At 48.6% G+C, this 18,619-nt stretch overlaps 2 protein-coding genes across 3 annotated transcripts; one reads left to right on the top strand and one right to left on the bottom strand.

The window, feature by feature from the left end:
* Window positions 1–1,195: 1,195 nt before the first annotated feature.
* NDUFB5 (NADH:ubiquinone oxidoreductase subunit B5) lies at window positions 1,196–12,946 on the bottom strand. Of its 2 annotated transcripts, none has more exons than XM_032962190.2 (6): window positions 12,810–12,946; window positions 5,843–5,931; window positions 4,280–4,346; window positions 4,031–4,092; window positions 2,704–2,810; window positions 1,196–1,550 (listed from the first exon to the last, which is right to left on the bottom strand). In XM_032962190.2, the coding sequence occupies exons 1-6, from the start codon at window positions 12,814–12,816 to the stop codon at window positions 1,430–1,432; spliced, it is 453 nt and encodes a 150-aa protein (XP_032818081.2). In that variant the 5' UTR covers window positions 12,817–12,946; the 3' UTR covers window positions 1,196–1,429. The 2 variants fall into 2 exon arrangements, with proteins under 2 accessions (XP_032818081.2, XP_032818080.2); XM_032962189.2 differs by lacking the exon at window positions 12,810–12,946 and adding an exon at window positions 7,257–7,461.
* On the top strand, window positions 12,779–18,619 carry MRPL47 (mitochondrial ribosomal protein L47). Its single transcript, XM_032962188.2, has 7 exons — window positions 12,779–12,948; window positions 13,116–13,252; window positions 13,952–14,012; window positions 14,843–14,939; window positions 15,787–15,917; window positions 16,395–16,490; window positions 16,928–18,619. Exons 1-7 carry the CDS (start codon window positions 12,815–12,817, stop codon window positions 17,070–17,072), a joined length of 801 nt encoding a protein of 266 aa, XP_032818079.1. The 5' UTR covers window positions 12,779–12,814; the 3' UTR covers window positions 17,073–18,619.

Genomic DNA, 18,619 nt, shown 5'->3' with positions numbered 1-18,619 from the left:
TGATAATAAAATAATAAAATAACACAATAAAATTCTCACGACGTTTCGGCCACAACACAAGCGGCCCTCTTCGGGTGAAAGGAAAGGATTCGCGAATCTTAACAGCGTTCATTGAGGCTCTGTCGTCCCGACGGGTTTGTTCCTTTCACCTGAAGAGGGCCGCTTGTGTTGTGGCCGAAACGTCGTGATAATTTTATTGTTTTATTTCATTTTATTATTTTATTCTCATTCTACGTGATTTTACCGAAAGAACCAAAGAAGATGAATCCTTGCAGTCACGAAAGCTTTAAATCGAAATAATTAGCTGCTGACGTCACTCCATATGGCACCTCCCCCCTCCCCGGCGTCAACTTACAACCCTCACGACAAAGGCAGAACCCTCACGTCACGTGATCTCCGTCACGCTGTTGTTGAGACATCGAAGTAAAAAGGACGTCATGATGAACGAGGGATTATAATCTTTAAATGTAATAGGTCTGTGTCACCGCGCCCTTACAAACTGCACACGCAATAATGCAGTGAATATCACGTCGCGGTCTGATTTTCGCTTGCAAGTTTCAGATTTACTGCAATACACCCCCCGTCCTTGGACGGGCAAAAGGCTAGTTTATAAATGGTATTCTTTGGGTCTTTCGGTAAAGTCACGAAGACAGGTTCAAAGAAAAATAAAACGACGTTTCAATCGCAACACAAGCGTTCGTCATCAGGAAAAAACTAACGCTTGTGTTCTTTGAATCTATCTACGTGACTTTACCGACAGACCCAAAGAATATGAATTCCTGCAGTCACAATAGCTTTAAGTTAAGATTTATAGTGGCATAATGAACCCAAACTACCCAGTTCTATTGTAAACGCAGAAGAGCCGGTAAGGTGCAGTGTAAACGCGTAGGGTAGACTTTCATATTGAAATGTCAACAAAGGTCAGCTATCACCTTTGATGGCCCTGAGACAGAGACAGAAATTTGGCATTACCATGGAAAGGTGCCAGTCTAGCGATTGGTTAGTCGACTTCCTGGCAACGTGATTCTCATTTTATTGACCCCAGAAGGTACGACGGACCGAGTTTGACCCCCGATTTGAAAACGTGACTTGCTTTTCATTCGGGGAGCACGTGCCCCGCACCCCCCATCCATAACCTCCCACAGAAACAACACCACCGAGACGAGACACGGCATTAAAGCACCAAACGCGGAAGTAATATTCTCTTTGGGTTCAAATGTGTTCTTTATTTATTTTCAGAGCACACAACGTGCGCGCAGACACACTATGGTGAAAATGGAAACGCAGCTTTTTGACCACAACAGCGCCGGCCACGTGCGGAGTCTTCACTGACACGGCACGGGGGTCCGGTGGGTTGCACAAGAGGGAGCCCCACGGCTACGGCATTTGGCGAGAGAACGATGCCAGGTCGGTGTGGGGTGGACGTCGCTCAGTCGTCCGGGGTGGCCTTGTGATGACGGATGATGACCGTGGGGTCCTGGACCGGCATGACGGACCAGGGCCCGTCTCCGCGGTCCCGCATCAAGCGACGAGCTTTGGCTTCGATGGCACTGCGACAGACACATTGAGAATTTTTACAAAACAAAGCTGTCAAGACGGTGCTTGAAGACGTTAAGCCCACACCCCCTATCTTGTTAGGGGATGCGACAAGTGCATGGAAATTTGCGAAGCTTCTAGACGCGCAAACGATTTGAAACGCGCGTGGATGCGCGTAATACTATGCATGCACGCTGAACTTCTTTCGCATTCGTATGCAGCCAACCGTGCTAATCGGAGGTGCGGGAAAATACAAATTCATACGAGCAGCGTGCGAGCGAACGCCGTCGAACTTGCGTTCTGACGCACGTGCACGAATATCGCTGGGAATGCGGTGCAACGATTTAGATTGTCCCACCAACTGACCCTTTTAATTTTGGACCTTCCGTCTTCAAAAACACTTTGCTTAATAATCTTCACTAAACCCCTCATCCGTTTATTCTTGTAACTTTTATTTGATCTAATTTTGTCAGCCTGTGCCACGCTTCATTTGCATGCGATCTTCTTTTAGGCTCAACACAGCTGGCTTGTCGTCACTCTAGCAAGTCGGCGCCAGGGGAATGCATTGCACGTATATAATGCACTTCCACATTTTCAGCTTAACCATCGTGAAGTGAACCTGACGTCGGACCACTGCATCTTCTATCTCTTGGCGACCCCCTTGATGGCGACTGTATTCGGCATTCCCTTTTGTACGATCCAATATATAACTCTTCAATGTCACTGAATACAGAAATCACAATCAATTCTCACACACACACACACACAGTTTGATAAATAGGTTTAACATGAGAACCAATTAAATAGATGTATCAATGCATTGTTGCATGTATAAGATCTACATTTTTTTTTTACTATTTCATGACCAATCTTGAGCAAAAACTATACAGACCAAGGCATAAGTATTGGCGAGTTGTGTGGCAAGTTTAATAAAAATCGGTTCAAGGGCTTTTTAGCTTTTGCCCGGATAGACGGCCGTACTAAATATTTCTCAGGCAGAACTACGAGTAGTTGATCGGCACCATTAAAAAGCCACCACACTCGCACGCAGAAATACGATGCCAAAAAAGAAACATCGATCAACAAACCCGACAGTGGTATAACCGTAATGAGCGTCAGCTGAGAGAGTAAAGCTCGACACTGCCGCTTGGGGTGCAAAGCACTCACTAATGGTGGGACTTCTCCATCTCCTTGGCGATGAGGTGCATGTCCTTCTCGTAGTTCTTCTCCGGGGGATCCAGTACGTGCTTTACGATCCACCGCGTGATGGGGTGCTACCAGATGATAGATACAAAAAAAACGATCGCACAATCACAACACTTTAGAAGCCCCCCTCCCCCCCCCCAAAAGGGAGGTGGACATGCTTAAAGACACGTCAACCATCTTTGGTTCTTTCGGTAAAGTCACGTAGAATGAGAATAAAAGAATAAAATAAAACAATAAAATTCTCAAGACGTTTCGGCCACAACACAAGTGGCCTTCTTCAGGTGAAAGGAACAAACCTGTCGGGACGACAGAGCTACATTGAAATTGGACGACAGAGCTACATTGACATTGTAGCTCTGTCGTCCCGACAGAGCTACATTGACATTGTAGCTCTGTCGTCCCGACAGGTTTGTTCCTTTCACGAAGAAGATGAATCATTGGAGTCACGAAAGCTTTAAATCGAAATTATACACGTCAACCGACAGGAATCCTACCGCGCCGAGGAAGGGACGCGACAATGCGCTGCACGTGCTGCGAATATGGCACGACTTCTTGTTTTCTCCCTCAACGTCGCAAGCCTTACTTCAGAAAAAAATATCCTGAAGCAGAAGGTTAGTGCAGGATATACAGCCACATGTGAAAATGTGCTTTGTACCTTTGAGCCTTACCTGTGTAGTATCGATAGTTCAATGTTAATGTGGCATTTTATTGAGGGGCCACTGCTGTGTGGTGTTATCTTGGTGTGGTCTGGGACTGTTTTGTTGTTGTTGTTATTGTTACCTTGCCCAAGTTTGATAAATGGGACTTATATAATAAATTAAGTTAATTATTTGTTTTGTATTTATATTTAGTGACTTTCTGAGCCTTTTCTCTATTTTGCACCCCTATCGCTTTTACCGTTTGTTGTTGTAACTCGCTGGCCCGCCAATAGTGGACGTCTCTGAAAAAGAGCTTCACTGCTTATCGGATACCTCCTGCAGCCTAAACAAAGATTCTCATTCTGAATATCACCATGCTCCACCACTTTTGTCTCCCAGTGCTCAAGCTTACACACGACGACCGAGGGCAGGCCCAGGACTGGTTCAGACAATCGCCCCCCTGAAGTGAGCCGTGACCGTGAATTGAACTTGGGGTCGCTGGGGTTCGTGGCGCAAATGCACGAACCACTGCGCCGCCGCTCCATACACGCACACCGAAATAACGTAAAGATGTTGAAGCGATTGTGCCACTGCGAGGCGAGGATAACTTGCTGTTGATTGTCGTGCACATTTATTTTGCAGCCACACACCTTATGGTACTCGTAGTTTTCAGGGATGTAACCCTCTGGAATCTCGGCCAGCTTCGCCTCACCTGAAGAAGAAAAGAAACACACAACACAGCCACTTTCTTCACACTTTTGGATTCCATGAAAAAAAATCACACCACAATTTCTGTTAAATCTGTAGCTATGTATGTGTGTGTAGAGGGTTTAAACAAATCTCCTAATGTTTTACATCTGACTTGTAACATTATTACGTTTGATATTGTGTGATCTTACCAACAAACACATTGATGTACGTTATGATGATAGCAGCGGGCACACCAGTCAGGGCTAAGTAGAATATCTGATGAGTGAAATTGCACAGCAGAAATATATTAGCAAAATGTACAAAACACAAATAAATGTTTCAATGAAATAACAAGTTACATATCAATACCTTTAAGAAGCCTTATAGAGGTCACCAGTTCGGTTCGACCTCCCAGGCATGGTGGCTGAAACAACGGTTCAAATTTCCTCAATTTCCCCACCTCAGATGTCTGGCCAGCATGGAAGAGTAGGCCAAGCACCCTCTAGTGGAGGCCCTGCTGATAAAGATCACCCACTAAGACCGGATTAGCGCACGTGGGGATGGTGTGGACATCACCACACTCAACCGTCTTTCTGTCTAAAGTGCCGATGCTATGGCATGCAAATCACTGCTGGAGATATTCATTTAAAGCCGAGTTGACATCGGAGAAGCCCAGGGCAGGTTCCTATTGCTACTGATTTTGTGAATGGCCAAGATCACATACAACATCAGCCACCATCACTAAGTGTCAGAACACATATCGGGTTAGGTGCCCTTTGAGGCCATACAGGCTCTCTGGAAGGAGATTACGAGACAGACCCAGGTGATATGGGTTGGCCGACTGGCAGATTGACCATCTGTGCTCCCCACTGTGGCAACGCGCTTTGCTTTTTAGGCGCCAAATGCCTTAACTCAGTGTTATGATCTGTTCCTCTGCATCCCGTTGTTGTTAAACAGTGGCTGTTGTCAACTATCCAGTGGCATCTATCACGAGTAGCCTCCACAGAGGCCGATCTACCATTTGTCAGCAAGTAAACTCAATTCACGATCCTTCTGTGACAACCACATCAGCCTGTTTTTTCTCACTTCATCAGCCCATCTACCCTCAGCCGTGCTAACTTAGCGCCCTCTAACCACAGAGGAGCTGCATGAGCATCACGTGACAAGGCATGTGGGCTGGCTACACGTCCAAACTCTCAACCTGCCTGAAAGGCACATTGATGGTTCTGTCCAGAACTCCAAATAATACTGGTAGGAACCTCCTGGTTACACCACCAGCCCACAGGGGATTATTGTGGCCGTCCGTCGTGCATCCAAAAATGGGAGGGGTGGGGCTGGGTGGGGGGGAGGGGCTGGGTGGAGAGGGGAGGGTGGGGCTGGGTGGGGAGGGGAGGGTGAGGAGGGGCTGGGTGGGGAGGGTGGGGAGGGGCTGGGTGGGGAGGGTGGGGAGGGGCTGGGTGGGGAGGGTGGGGAGGGGCTGGGTGGGAGGGGTGGAGCTGGATGGGGAGGGGTTGGTCACCCCGTGGTGCCCTTATAAAACTCAACGTTTAACCTACTCACGCCGGCTCGTGCCCGCCCTCACAGTCGGGCATATTGTGCGGAATACACCACGCCGCCGTTAACCCTGGCCATTGACCGAGCAACCCAACTTTCCTACCAGCTCCCTCCGCAGGAATGTGTTGTGTGGACAACGGATTATCCAACCGCCCAAAAGCAAGGTGTTCCTACGAGGGTCCACAATTTTCCGAGACACGCGAAAACACTCGACTCACCGTGAGATTTAGAAATCTGTTGTCGAAGTATTTCGTGGGCTCGATGAAGAACAACCGCTTGCTGCTGCCGCTGCTGTAGCGCACGTGGCCTGAAACACGGACAACACAGACCATCAGCTCTATAACCAACACCCGCCAGTCGCCACTAAAGTGACGGTGACGTCACCACGGCGCCTGTGCCAGGCCAGGTGCACTTTGAGGCCACGTGAAGTATCGAAGGCTCGCTGACGGGAGGGTCTTGGGACAGACCCAGCAGGTGCCATGGGTTGGATGACTGAGATAACCGGTAGATGTACCACCAGCTGTACCCCCTACTATGCCAACTTGCTGCATTTTATCCGCCCAGCGCTCCGCTCATTGTTGTGAGCGTCGCTCATCCGCCCTCCGTCGTTGCTGGAGGGCGACTGCCTCCAACTGCCCAGGAGCGGCGTCCTTCACGAGCCTCCTCCTCCACAGAGGCCGATCTTGGCACACCGCTGGTACCAGTCATCGGCAAGTCCACTCAGCTCCACGTCCTCCTGTACCACATCACTCGATCTCTTCTCCAGCCCGTGTCGTGCCCATTTAGCCCCCCCCTCTATGTGGCCAAACAGAAGCTGCTTGGGCATGCGGTGGCTGGGCATGCGGTGGCTGGGCATGCGGTGACCGGGGCATGCGGTGGCCGGGGCATGCGGTGGCCGGGGCATGCGGTGGCGGGGCATGCGGTGGCTGGGCATGCGGGCTACATGACCCAGCCAACGCAGCCTCGCCTGCCGGAGGAGCTCACCGATGGGACCTTGCCCAGATCTTTCAAGGATTTGCGAGCTCCTCACACAATGCAGCCTGGTGAAACCCAGGACGGATCGTGGGCATGCCAGCCTGAATGTTTCTAACCGGTGCAAATGTTCCATTAGGGGGAAGTCCACGTTTCATAAGCCGCAGATAAGGTAGGGCCATTGACTGTGGCCGAGAAGACCCGACGCGGCTTCGTGCGGAGCGACGGACCAGGTCGCTTCCACACAGCGTTGCGCAACCGATTCGGAGCGAGACCTCTGCTGTCAAACCGGAGCCTTGGTCGTGAGCTCGACAACCCTCACGTACACACATCTTTCACAAACCCACAGCACAGCGTCAACAGGCTTGGGGCGAGTGCTGGCGAGTGCTGTCCAGCGAGCACCTCTTGAGAGACCCCCAACGGTATGCCACGAGGCCCAGGAAAGGTTCAGCTCATCGTCGCTGGTGTTGGGTGACCGTGAGAGGGAATCCAACTCGGGTGGCCAGGGTTCGTTGCGCTAACCACCGCCCCCCACCAAAGACATCATCCGACTGCAGCATCATAAGAGGCCGTCAACTCAGACTCCCCACCTCCTTCCTAACAAGGTCAACCTGCAAGCCTCTTCTCTCGGCCCTGCCTCGCCCGCCCCCACCGACTCACCAGCCGGGACGCGGCCAAGCAGACACCTCAGGGGCGAGGTGGCGGAGGCCGCTGACGAGGAGGAGGAGGAGGAGGCAGTGGCGGCAGCGGCGGAGAAGAGAGACGAGGAGGCGCCGCGCAGGGCGGCCCGCAACACACTCAGCACCGCCATCGCGGCGCGACCTTCCTCCTGCTCGGAATCGATCCGCTCTCGGGTAGATTCCCAACCCCACACGATTCAATTCGGGAATCGAATCGAAATGCTATACAGGGAGTTTCAAATGTTGTATTTCTTTTTGATTTAAAGCTTTCGTTACTGCAAGGATTCATCTTCTTTGGTTCTTTTGGTAAAGTCACGTAGAATGAAACAATAAAATATATATAAAACAATAAAATTCTCACGACGTTTCGACTGAAACACAAGCAGTCATCATCAGGTGTGAAACCCAACGGCAAGAACTTCGCGATAATTTTATTGTTTTATATATATTATTATTGTATTGTTTCCCTTCTACGTGACTTTACCGAAAGAACCAAGAATATGAATCACTGCAGTCACGAAAGCTTTAAATCAGTTTCAAATGTTGTCACACTTCAGTTTTATTTATTTTGGTATAGCCCTGTGAGCCATTCGGCTCTTGAATCGGGTGCAACCACAACAAACAAAACACAAAATCACGAACAAGAAAAACATCTTAAAGTGACTATGTGACTGTGCAAACAGAAAATCCAGGAAAAAACAGCAAAATATTCCTGAAAAAAGCACCGTACACCAACGCTGTGTGCAAAAATCCCAGTGGGATGCAAGTCAAACAACAACCACAAGACAACTAAGATTAAGGCCATCAGTTCAATCTTGATTTGAAGCTTTCGTCACTGCAGGAATCCATACTCTTTGGTTCTTTCGGTAAAGTCCCGTAGATGCGTCACACTTATACACACTTATATGGGACTATCGTGCCAAGCCCCCCTGTAACAACCTCTTTCTGATCATATTAAACTATAAATTATATTTTTTATTGTACCAGGTATAAGAAGATCCCACTGAGCCGTATAGCTCTTTTGTTTTTCAGAAGTGACCTGGCAATCGCGAATGATAGCTCAGCGAAGTGGCTTAACCATCGTGTGGGCATTTAAAGCGGCCGAATGCTCTTAAACGCGTGATGTTCATTCTAAATGTGGAGGGGAAAAACCGGAGGACCCGGAGAAAAATCCACACGACTACTGGGAGAGAGAGAGACACGCAAACTCCAAATATACAGCAGCAGCAGACGTCAGGGTCCGGATCGAACCACCCACGACCTCCTGCATACCAGGCGAGGGAGTTAACAGCTTTTGCCCATTTAACCGATGATGCCGGGTTGTCGTAATCTGGAGCGAAACGTCGAACAACACTGTGAGAATCTCTGCAACGTGACCGGTTTTAACTGAAAAAAAAACTAACATCAACCATGGCAAACGTGATTTGTGGGGCGTGTGTCGGGTGGTGGAGGGCGTGACAATACACATTGACATTACTGTATACTCACACGATGATTGAATCCAAACAGAAAACGATTATGAATCAAAACATCGGTCGTGAAAGACCATCGCTTGAAATAAAATTCCAACCTTGCATTCGTGAAAAATAAGAATGGGGTTTACTCTTTCTGGCAATAAAATGTGTTAAAATTCTCAAATACCAAATATAAACCTTTTGCAAGACATCATGTCTGCATTAACCACACACGATGCTTGTGGTTAAAGCAATCAAACATGCTCTAAATTATATGGCATTGTCTTTGAAACTGATTGGTTTACACGAGAGACAGCCTTGTTGTTAAATCTTGATTTTAAGCTTTCGTGACTGCAGGAATCCATACTCTTTGGGTCTTTTGGTAAAGTCACGTGGGTAGAAAATAAAATAAATCACGACGTTTCGATCGCAACACAAGCGGTCATCCTCAGGCGGAAAAAATATAATCCAGCAGTGGAAATGCTGAACCAGCGAGAGAGCTGTTACAACAACGAGGTTATTTACGTGGCGTTGGGCAAGCAAGCTGGGTCTGAGCTGGAAAGGTATTCCATCCCCGGACGCAAGCACGTCAGTTGTGTTAATGGGGGAGATTAGGGAGGGAGATTAGCATGAATGAGCTTCCGTCCCCGCATAAGAGTATCATGCCCGCATATGTGCACAACAGCAGTGTTAATGGGAGATTAGCACCATGAGTGTGCAATCCAAAAGAGAGAGACATAGAGAGTCGGAAATAACAGCTGACATAGGCAGGTAGGATGAAAAAATCACGGTCAGTTAAGACTTGACCTTTTTTTTCTTCTTTACGGCCTAGTCCCAACCAGTGTCAGGCCAGAGAACGCCAAAAGGCGAACAGTGCAAGGGCAATGCCACTATCAGGACAATTATAGTGCAGGGTGAGCAGCGACATCTATGAGGACCCTTGTTTTTCCCAGTATCAAAGGATGAAAAATCAGAAGAGGTTTGTACCCTTTCTGGCAATGAAACAGGAGGTGTTAAGATGTTAAAACGGCAAATATAAACCCTTTTTTCAAGGCATCAAGTCTACATTAACAACCACACACAGTAGTTGTGGCGAACCAATAACCAGGGCATGTTTGTCTCTGGTATAGGCCAAAATGTTTTCAAACAATGTAAATAAAAAATCGATTCTGACAGCAACCCACACTTAGTGTATCGATAGTTCAATGTTTATGTGCCATTGTATTGAGGGACTATGGGGTGGTTGTTATCTGGGTGTGGTCTGGGATTATTTTACTGTTGCTATTGCAGCCTTGCCTAATCTTGATCAATCGGACTTAAATCAATAATTTGCTATTTATTCATAGTTAGTGACTTTCACCATGTTCTCTATTGTGCACTCCGACCATATATTGCTTGCTGACCCCCCGTCCGTGCCCATACTGGAGGTCTGTGAGTAGAAGAAAGAGCTTCAGAGCTTATCGGATTCCTCCTGCTCTGCATGGCGCCTGAACTCACCAGTTGACAATTTTAACCTTCATTTTTCTGAAGCTGGTAATCTTTTTGATAATGTATTGGGAGTCACCCCTGCTCATGCAAATTCCTACACCCCTGTCCAAACATTAAACGAATTTAGTTTCCAGCCAATCCACGAAAGTAATGTTCTGAAACAGCTGTCCTACCTCAAAGGGTCCTCCTCTACCGGAGCAGATAGTTTTCCCGTCTTTGCTCTACTAACTGTTGGTCACCTAATATACAAACCTATAGCCCATATGTTCAACCTGTCCATCAAAGAAGCATCAGTTCCTCTAGAATGGAAACATTCCTATGTCCGTCCACTTCACAAAGGGGGCCCTAAAGATGATCCCAATAACTACCGACCTATCTCAATTTTGTCCCCATTGATGAAAATGTTTGAAAAATTATTGAACTACCAAATTAGCAGTTTCCTGTCCACCAACAATTTACTACATCTAAAACAATCTGGGTTCCGAAAAAAATACAGCACCACATCTGCTGCATTAGACTCTCTGAATCAAATTTACAGTAGCCTTGATAATAAGCAGTACTGTGCCTGTCTTTTTCTTGACCTGTCCAAAGCTTTCGATACAGTAGACCACAACACCCTGCTTGGTAAACTAAGTTGCTTCGGTTTTTCCAAAAACACAGTAAAATGGTTAAAAAAATTACCTCTTTCCTCGCACCCAAACTGTATTCACAGATGGTTGGAGGTCAGTGTTAAGATAACAAAAGGGGTTCCACAGGGTTCCATCCTCGGCCCCCTCTTGTTCTCTCTTTATGTCAATGACTTGGGCACTGACCTGGATCATTCCAGGGTAAATCTTTTTGCAGATGACACGATACTGATTACTGCTGGCCGCTCTCCGGATGACGTGATTGCTAAGCTCCAGGGTGATTTCAACAAACTACAGCATCAGCTAGTTGCTCTTAAACTAGTCCTAAATACCTCCAAAACCAAGGTGCTATGCTTCTCACCGGGACTAAAGCAGGAAGTTATTTTTCCCAAATTACATTCCTTAAATAATGATCAAATAGAGCAAGTCAAGTTCTATAAGTATCTTGGGGTCATCCTGGATTCAAAACTTAATTTTGAAGATCACATTGATTATATTGGTAAAAAGACAAAAATAAAAATTGGTTTTCTGTATCGACACAAGCACTGCTCCCCCCCTATGTTCCGTTTGGAATTGATAAAAGCTACCATACTGCCTCTACTTGATTACTGTGATATCGTGTATAAATCAGCCCCAAGTACTGTACTGAAGAAGCTTGATTCCATCTATCACTCGGCCTTAAGATTTGCATTAAACTGCCCATATAGGACTCACCACTGTGATCTCTACATTGGGTCAAACTTAACGTCTCTTAATGTTCGACGGCTTGTACACCAGATGTTATTTATTCACGATGTACTTACAAAAAAATCCGCAGACTACCTGCTGGATCTCCTCTCTGTTTCAAAGAACAAATTTGACCTCAGGTCTTCGCTCATCTACCAGCTTCACATTCCCTATTGCCGTACAAAAACCGGAGGAAGGGCCTTTGCTATTGATGCCCCCAGGGTCTGGAATGCTATTGCCAATAAACTGCAACTTGAATCACTACCTATGAGATCTTCACTCAAAACTGCTCTAGAGGAGTTGCCCCTAGCTGCCACTGCTATTCAGTGGCCTAAAATAAAATAAAATGTTTCGCTCCGGATGACCGCTGCAAAGTATTATCTGTATTTTGATTTAGTGTGCTGATCTTAAAGGTGCATTAAAAATGTGATACTCCGACTGATGCCCCTGTTGTTGTGGAGTGACTCATCCAGCCAGCTGTGGCTCTAGGGTCTGGTGTTACATGTTATTTATGTAGTTTATTGTTAAAAATTCGGTCACAGTTCCTATGATCACTGTTACATTGCATTTATGGCTTTATTTTGGTGATTTCTAAAAGTTTTTTGGTTTGCCCATGTTTTTGTTTATTGTAGTACGGAGTTAGACTGATGGCCTTAATCTAAGTTTTCTTCTTGTTTTTGTTTGACTTGCATCCCACTGGGATTTTTGCACACAGCGTTGGTGTACGGTGCCATTTCAGGAATATTTTGATGTTTTTTTCCTGGATTTTCTGTTTGCACAGTCACACATAGTCACTTTAAGATGTTTTCTTGTTCATGTTTTAGTTTTTTTGTTTGTTGTGGTTGCACCCGATTCAAGAGCCGAATGGCTCACAGGGCTATACCAAATAAATGAAACTTTGAAACTATGAAACTATGATTCCGGTACTTCTCAGCGTTCAAACCCACAGCGACCCGCATAGCGATTCCGAATATCGATTGTGAATGATCGATTTCAAATACGGTATCGATGCAAAATGATTGTTTTAGAATATCGATGCAGAATGATCGATTCCGAATATCGATTCTTAATAATAGTTTTCGACTATCGATGCTGAACTTTAGATTTCGAATATCGATGCTGAATTATCGACTTCGAATGTTGAGTATAATGATCGATTTCTGCGTTATCAATTTCGAATATCGATTTTTACTAATCATCATCCGGGTCACCTCCTCCCCCCCCTCACCACCACCTTACCCAACATGGCGGCCTCGTGGTGTTCTCACGTTGCGGGGCTCACGCGCCTCTTGGGCCGCCGCCTCCGCGTGTCCCACCGGCCGGCCCCCTCGCCCGTCGCTCGCAGCAGGGCCCTCCTCCCGTCGCACGGCTGCTTCAGGTCGGTCAATGAATCGGCGAGTCGGCCGGACGGCCGGCGGTTTCGTGTCGCGCGGGCGGTGATAATAAAAAAGAGAGGGGGAGTTTAGAGGCCCGAAGCCTCCGCGTTCGCCTGGACGGCCCTGCCCGGTTGACGCGGACTCTCTCCGGCCCGCCACCCCTCGCCAGGGTCGAGCCGCTCTCCGGGACCGCCGGCGTCCCGAGCGCGGCCTGGACGCGCGCCCTTCACACGAGCGGGGTCCGCGCGGGGCTCGAGGAGTTCTTTGACGACCCCAAGCGATGGGGGGAGGAGACCGTGAAGTCTGGTGAGCGTCCCGTGCAGGGCCTACACACGGTGACCTAGCCGGTGTCTTCCATCGCAAGGAAACCCCTGCGTCGGCGTCGTCTTTGTCATTGTTGTTGTGTGTGTGTCTGTGTGTACGCGCGCGTTTTCATTCGGTGGAGGAGCGGTGGCGTAGCGGTTAGCGCTACGCTGCGCTACGAACCCGGCAACCCAAGTTCGACTCACCGCCCACGGCCAACAACGGCGACGATTATCTGAACCGGTTCTGGGCCTCCCCTAGATCGACTCGGCCTCGAATGAGTAACCTGGTGCTGTGTGTAAACATCGCCACTGGGGAGACAAAGGCGGCCGGGCGTGGTGCTGGCACACCCACCCCTCGTGTGCCGTACCAGCCATCATAGGTGCTACTCGCTAACAGCACTTGCCCCTACAGTCTGTTAAGGCTACACGGGAGCGTCTTTGTGTCTTCCTTTAGGCTGTCATTGAGAGTAGCAGTGAAGGTTATACGGGTGACCACTTTAGGGAGTGTATAACTTAAGCTTGTGTTTTTTTTTTAAATATCTCTTGGAGGTGTGGTGCTTGTCCACACCACGAGCTATTCACATCCCCCTTAGGCCCTGTTCAAATCTCATCAAGCCCTGGTCGGGCGCACTGATTGTGGTGGTGCTCGCGTTCTGTGAAGGCATTGTCAAGCAGTTGAATTTTATGTCATTCATCTCAGGGTCATCATGGGGCATTCGCCTCCTCAGAGGGAAGAGCAGTGAAGATCTGCACAAGCTCTGGCAAGTTCTGCACACACACACACCACTACTACTACATCCTTTGCTCTCATCTGACCTGTACAGAGTGAGAATGTGGAGCCCTGCCCACCTTTATAGGTGCAGGAGTAGGCGGGGCAGCCTTCCAAATAAGTGTTTCGCAGCGCAGGCTGGTGGTCGCACACAAATAATGTACACTTACCACCCTCTCGTCAATTCAGGGCCTGGGTGACGGCCGCCACACGCCGTGGAGGTCGTGGGGGTTATTAGACCACACTGCACCACGCTGCCCTGTGTGGGTTGATGAATGCGTTGAGCACAGATGTGTCCGGAGGCATTGATTTTACAGCACTACAATGGGCGTTGCTGCACTACACTCTGCTGTCCCGACACAGGGCAGCACACTGGTTACCATGATCGTTCCAAGTGTAACTGCCTTTTTTTCCCATGACGTGAAGGACAAAAACATTGGAATAATGCATTAAATTAGAATCGCACAGATGTACTTGGATCGGCTGTACGTGGTGGAGACTGTACGAGAAGCTGACACATGACAGTTATTTTTTATCACGTGACACGTAAGCCGATATTTAATTCTTGGAGCTGGAGTTGAGCCAAAATTAAGGGCAGAACCAAATTTAATGTGATAATGGTTTTTGTGTGCAGTCATTGTTGACAGGATTGAGACTATCAACGCACTGCACGCAAGAACACGGTTTTACGCGCATGCCTGTATTCGAACGTAGGCTCGGCGGTAGCGGCTCAGCCGCGCTGAACTCTGACCCACCCGGTCACCTCGTGACTCTGGCGTTGTTATTTAACGTGTGCCATTGAACGGGGGCTGTGTCCGCCAGGTACGTGCTGCTGAAGGAGTACAACATGCTCTTGACACTGGAGCAGGAGGCCAAGCGGCAAAGCGTGCCCATGCCCAGCCCCGAGCGCATTAAAAAGGTCGACAATTGTTTGCATCGTTCACCTCCAAAATGTCATTGAAACTCGAGTAGGCGTTTAACAATGCATCGGCCCGTCTATTAAAATGATATAAAATGTGAAGGAGCAGTCCTTCAATTGCTTAAGCCACTGCCGGGGAAATGGCCCCCACTAAAGGGAGCTCTCTCTCGAGCCACTCGAGAGTATATTTGATCTTTTTATTCGACGCTGGTCAGACATCTCGGGAGAGGTGGGAGTACCCACACTTTTACTTCACCACACCCGACCTGCCGATCTACGAACTGCAGAGTACCCTTTTAGAAACTGCTGGGTGGACACGGGCTGGGTGGTGATTGAAGAACATTTTTTCAGCTGCCGTGCCGGTAGATTTAATTGAACAGGCGACCGATTGCAAATCCAGTGTGCTAAACATTACACCATTCTTACACGCATTATTGGATACATTTATTAGGAGCGTAAGGATTTTAATCCATCTCCAGTGTCTGCGCATGTCACTTGAACATATTACAACTTATATGAATAAAATAATCGATTCTCACACGCAGTTTAATGCATGTATCATGAGCAGAGGAATACATTTTGTCATCAATTTACTCCGTATTTATCCCAATCGTGCAATCGGCGTTACATCAAGGGATGAAGAATCCACTTAGATCTCTCACAGAGCAATGCCACGCATCCTCTTGAGATCCCTTGCGGCGACTTCTGGTCCTAACAGTAGAAACTATTTTAATCGACGAATCGATGCATCGTTACTTACCGACAGTCAGGTGAAGCCTTCCTCTCCATTGCGTGGTTGGTGCTGACCTTACGGCCTCCCCCACCCACCTCTCCGCTGTGCCTGTAGGTCAAGCACTCGATGGACCGCGTGGACGGGGTTGTGCGGGAGAGAGAAAAGGCGCTACGGCTACTGCAGACGGGGCAGGAGTTACCACGGCCGGGCGAGTGGCGCAAAAACGTCTTCGGCTTCACCACGTGGTTCGTGCCTACGTGTGCGCATAACGTGCGCGTGTCTGTGTTGCAGTGCTGCGGTCGTGTGGAGAGTGCTAGTAGAGTGGTTAGCACGCTATGCTATGGCCCCGGCGACCTTATTTCGATTCCCGCTCGCAACCCATAACGGCGGCGAATATTTTAACTGTTCCTGGGTCTCCCCTAGGTCGACTCAGCCTTAAATGAGTACCTGGTGTAACTAATAAAGTCAAAGGCGTTCAGGTGTGGGGTTGGCCACCTGCCCCCTTGTGTGCCGTGGCAGCCTTCGTAGGTGCTTGCTAACGACACTTTGCCCGACATGTTCAAGGCTGTACGAGCAATCTTTGTTTTTTTTTTACAGCACTTCACCGCTGGCATGTGCCCCGAGTGTTTGTGGCGGTGTGTGGGTGTGTTTTTGGTCGTGGTGTGTTATGGTATCGCTTTGGGGGGTGTGGCTCGACTTGACGTGGCCGCGTGTCGTTGCAGGTACAATTTCAAAGAGCACCCGATTCCCTGGTTCATGAATCGTCGCTACAAGAGGAGAAGATTCTACACGCCTTGCTTCGTCAAGCCCTACATCAGGTGATTATGAAGGATTTTGTATTTTTTACATTTACAGTTCATTGTAACGTCATATGCTCTTGTTAAAAAAAAAAGAAACGTCCCCATTAAATCCATTGGCCCATTTTTGCCCATCGTGATGACGTCACATGCCATGGCTGACGAGGAGTGTCTTTAGGCTACCTCTTGTCCCACCTAGAACCCTGTAAACGTGGAGGCGTAGGGACTCAATGCAGGGAAACCAGGCGAGGCTCGCCAGGTTCATAGGGGGCACTCATCTTCAATTGCGTTTATGAAAATGAATCGATTATTTATTAATCAGATAACATCACATGTAGAGCCATGATTATCATAATGTGCTTGTTCATCACCGCCAACGCAGCGTCACTAAAAAAAAAATTGAATTGTGGACAGTGGGAATACGATTAACCACACGGGCCTGTGCTCGCCCGTCGTAGGTTGCGAATCGAGAAGCATCTCCGCGAGAAGAGGAGGAAGCGTCTGCGCGACACCAGACTGCAAAAGCGGCTCCTGGAGAGGTTCCCGCGCTATGCCGAGCGGGAGGCTGCTGCCAAGGAGGTGGCCGAGAGCGGGCGCCAGTGAACGACGGCCGTCGCCGGCGCTTTCCCGTTTCCGACAACGCCCTCGCGCTGCCCGCGTGACGGGACCCTGGTCCTCCTCGGTAAATCCCCATCACCTTCGGCCCGTGATCGATCAGCCGCTGGATGAAGGTCTCCCCCCAAGACGTCGCCATCGCTTGGGATCCCGCGACTTAACATTCCGCCTAGCGCCCGCTCACGAGCTGATCGGTATAGCGTGCATGTAAGGTTGGGCGTACTGTAGATCAAGCTTACAAACGGCACCACTTGTTGTAGGGACACTCTAGCGGAGCGGTTGCTTAAACATAGATGTCTAATCTGAGCCAAAGGATTAAAAACCCGCATCCATGACTTGTTCTACTCCTTCAGCTACAGTGCCTCCAAACAGCAGGTGTTCCTCTTTCCCTACTAAAGGTCAGCTCAGCCCCACACGGTGCCCCCTCCTGCATCGATAAATGAATTAATCTTCATTTTACGTGCAAATATTGCCCTCAATAGAGTAGGCGTCGGTGCACGTTACAACGCAACGCGAACAGTACAGGGGCATGCAGCAATCGTGGAGTCACAGCCCCCCCCTCCCCCCCCCCACTTGTGCAGCAGTGGCGCCATGTGTGGTTGTACATTTTATTTCGCTTGACAGAAGCATCCGGTTTTGCCGCAAGCTCCGTTTACGTGCTTTTTCCCCCAACAGCCGTTGTCCGTCACAGCGAGCGATGTAACTGCAGTAGTGTCAAAAATGCAACTTTCAGGAATCCTAAATGTTCGCACTTTTGGCAGGGTCTGCTGACAATCATCGGCAGCGTGTAATCCCAGCAACTGAGGAATCCGAACAAGTGAAAGGACAGGCTATGGTGCTCTCGATCACGGTGGCATCCTGTGGCTCCAGTTCAGGTGGAGGTGGTGTAAGCCTCACCTCCGGTTTTCATATTGCAGTTGACATGAGGCAATCGATTAATTTGGAGTGACGCTGCATTTGGCAGTTGTGCACGAGCGACAAAAACTCAAAACGTTCGGCAATAGATGTCGCCATGACCAAAGCCATGACGTCAGCGCACCTCGCCAATGTGCAGTAGGCACACGACCATCCAAGATCTGCCCTAACAGTCTCCCACCATCTCCTCTTTAAGTCTTACCCTTGGTTGCCGTCAGATAAACCTGCCCTATAGATAAATAATATATGAAAGGTGATATTTTAGGCAGTGGCTCTTTTTTTTTGCTATAAGGGCCGTAGAAAAGTATGGGGGTGGGGGAATGTTGTATTCACCAGTGGGTACTGCTGGGCTGTGTCGCTGGACATGTTTTCATGGATTCCTTAGCGGCATGGATTTGACCTGGAGCCACTGAACAACCATCCACCTCTTGGTCACCGTCCGTGTGAATTCCCACAAAAGAGATGCCGGCAGCCCAATTCCCTTGCGTCTGTGAAACGCCGGTCGTAGTGGAACGGGAGGGGGGGGGGTGTTTAATTTTCTTGTCGACTCTCTGAAGCGCCTCGTGTCGTCACCTCGGTGATCGTGTTTGTTGAGGAATAAAATGGGGCGACGTTTGAAA

This window comes from Petromyzon marinus, chromosome 28, assembly GCF_048934315.1.
Source record: "Petromyzon marinus isolate PM22_M1 ecotype Great Lakes invasive population chromosome 28, UKy_Petmar_22M1.pri1.0, whole genome shotgun sequence".
Classification (NCBI taxonomy): Eukaryota; Metazoa; Chordata; class Hyperoartia; order Petromyzontiformes; family Petromyzontidae; genus Petromyzon; species Petromyzon marinus.
Note: the sequence above shows the minus strand (reverse complement) of the source record. Positions and strands in the feature narration are given on the sequence as shown.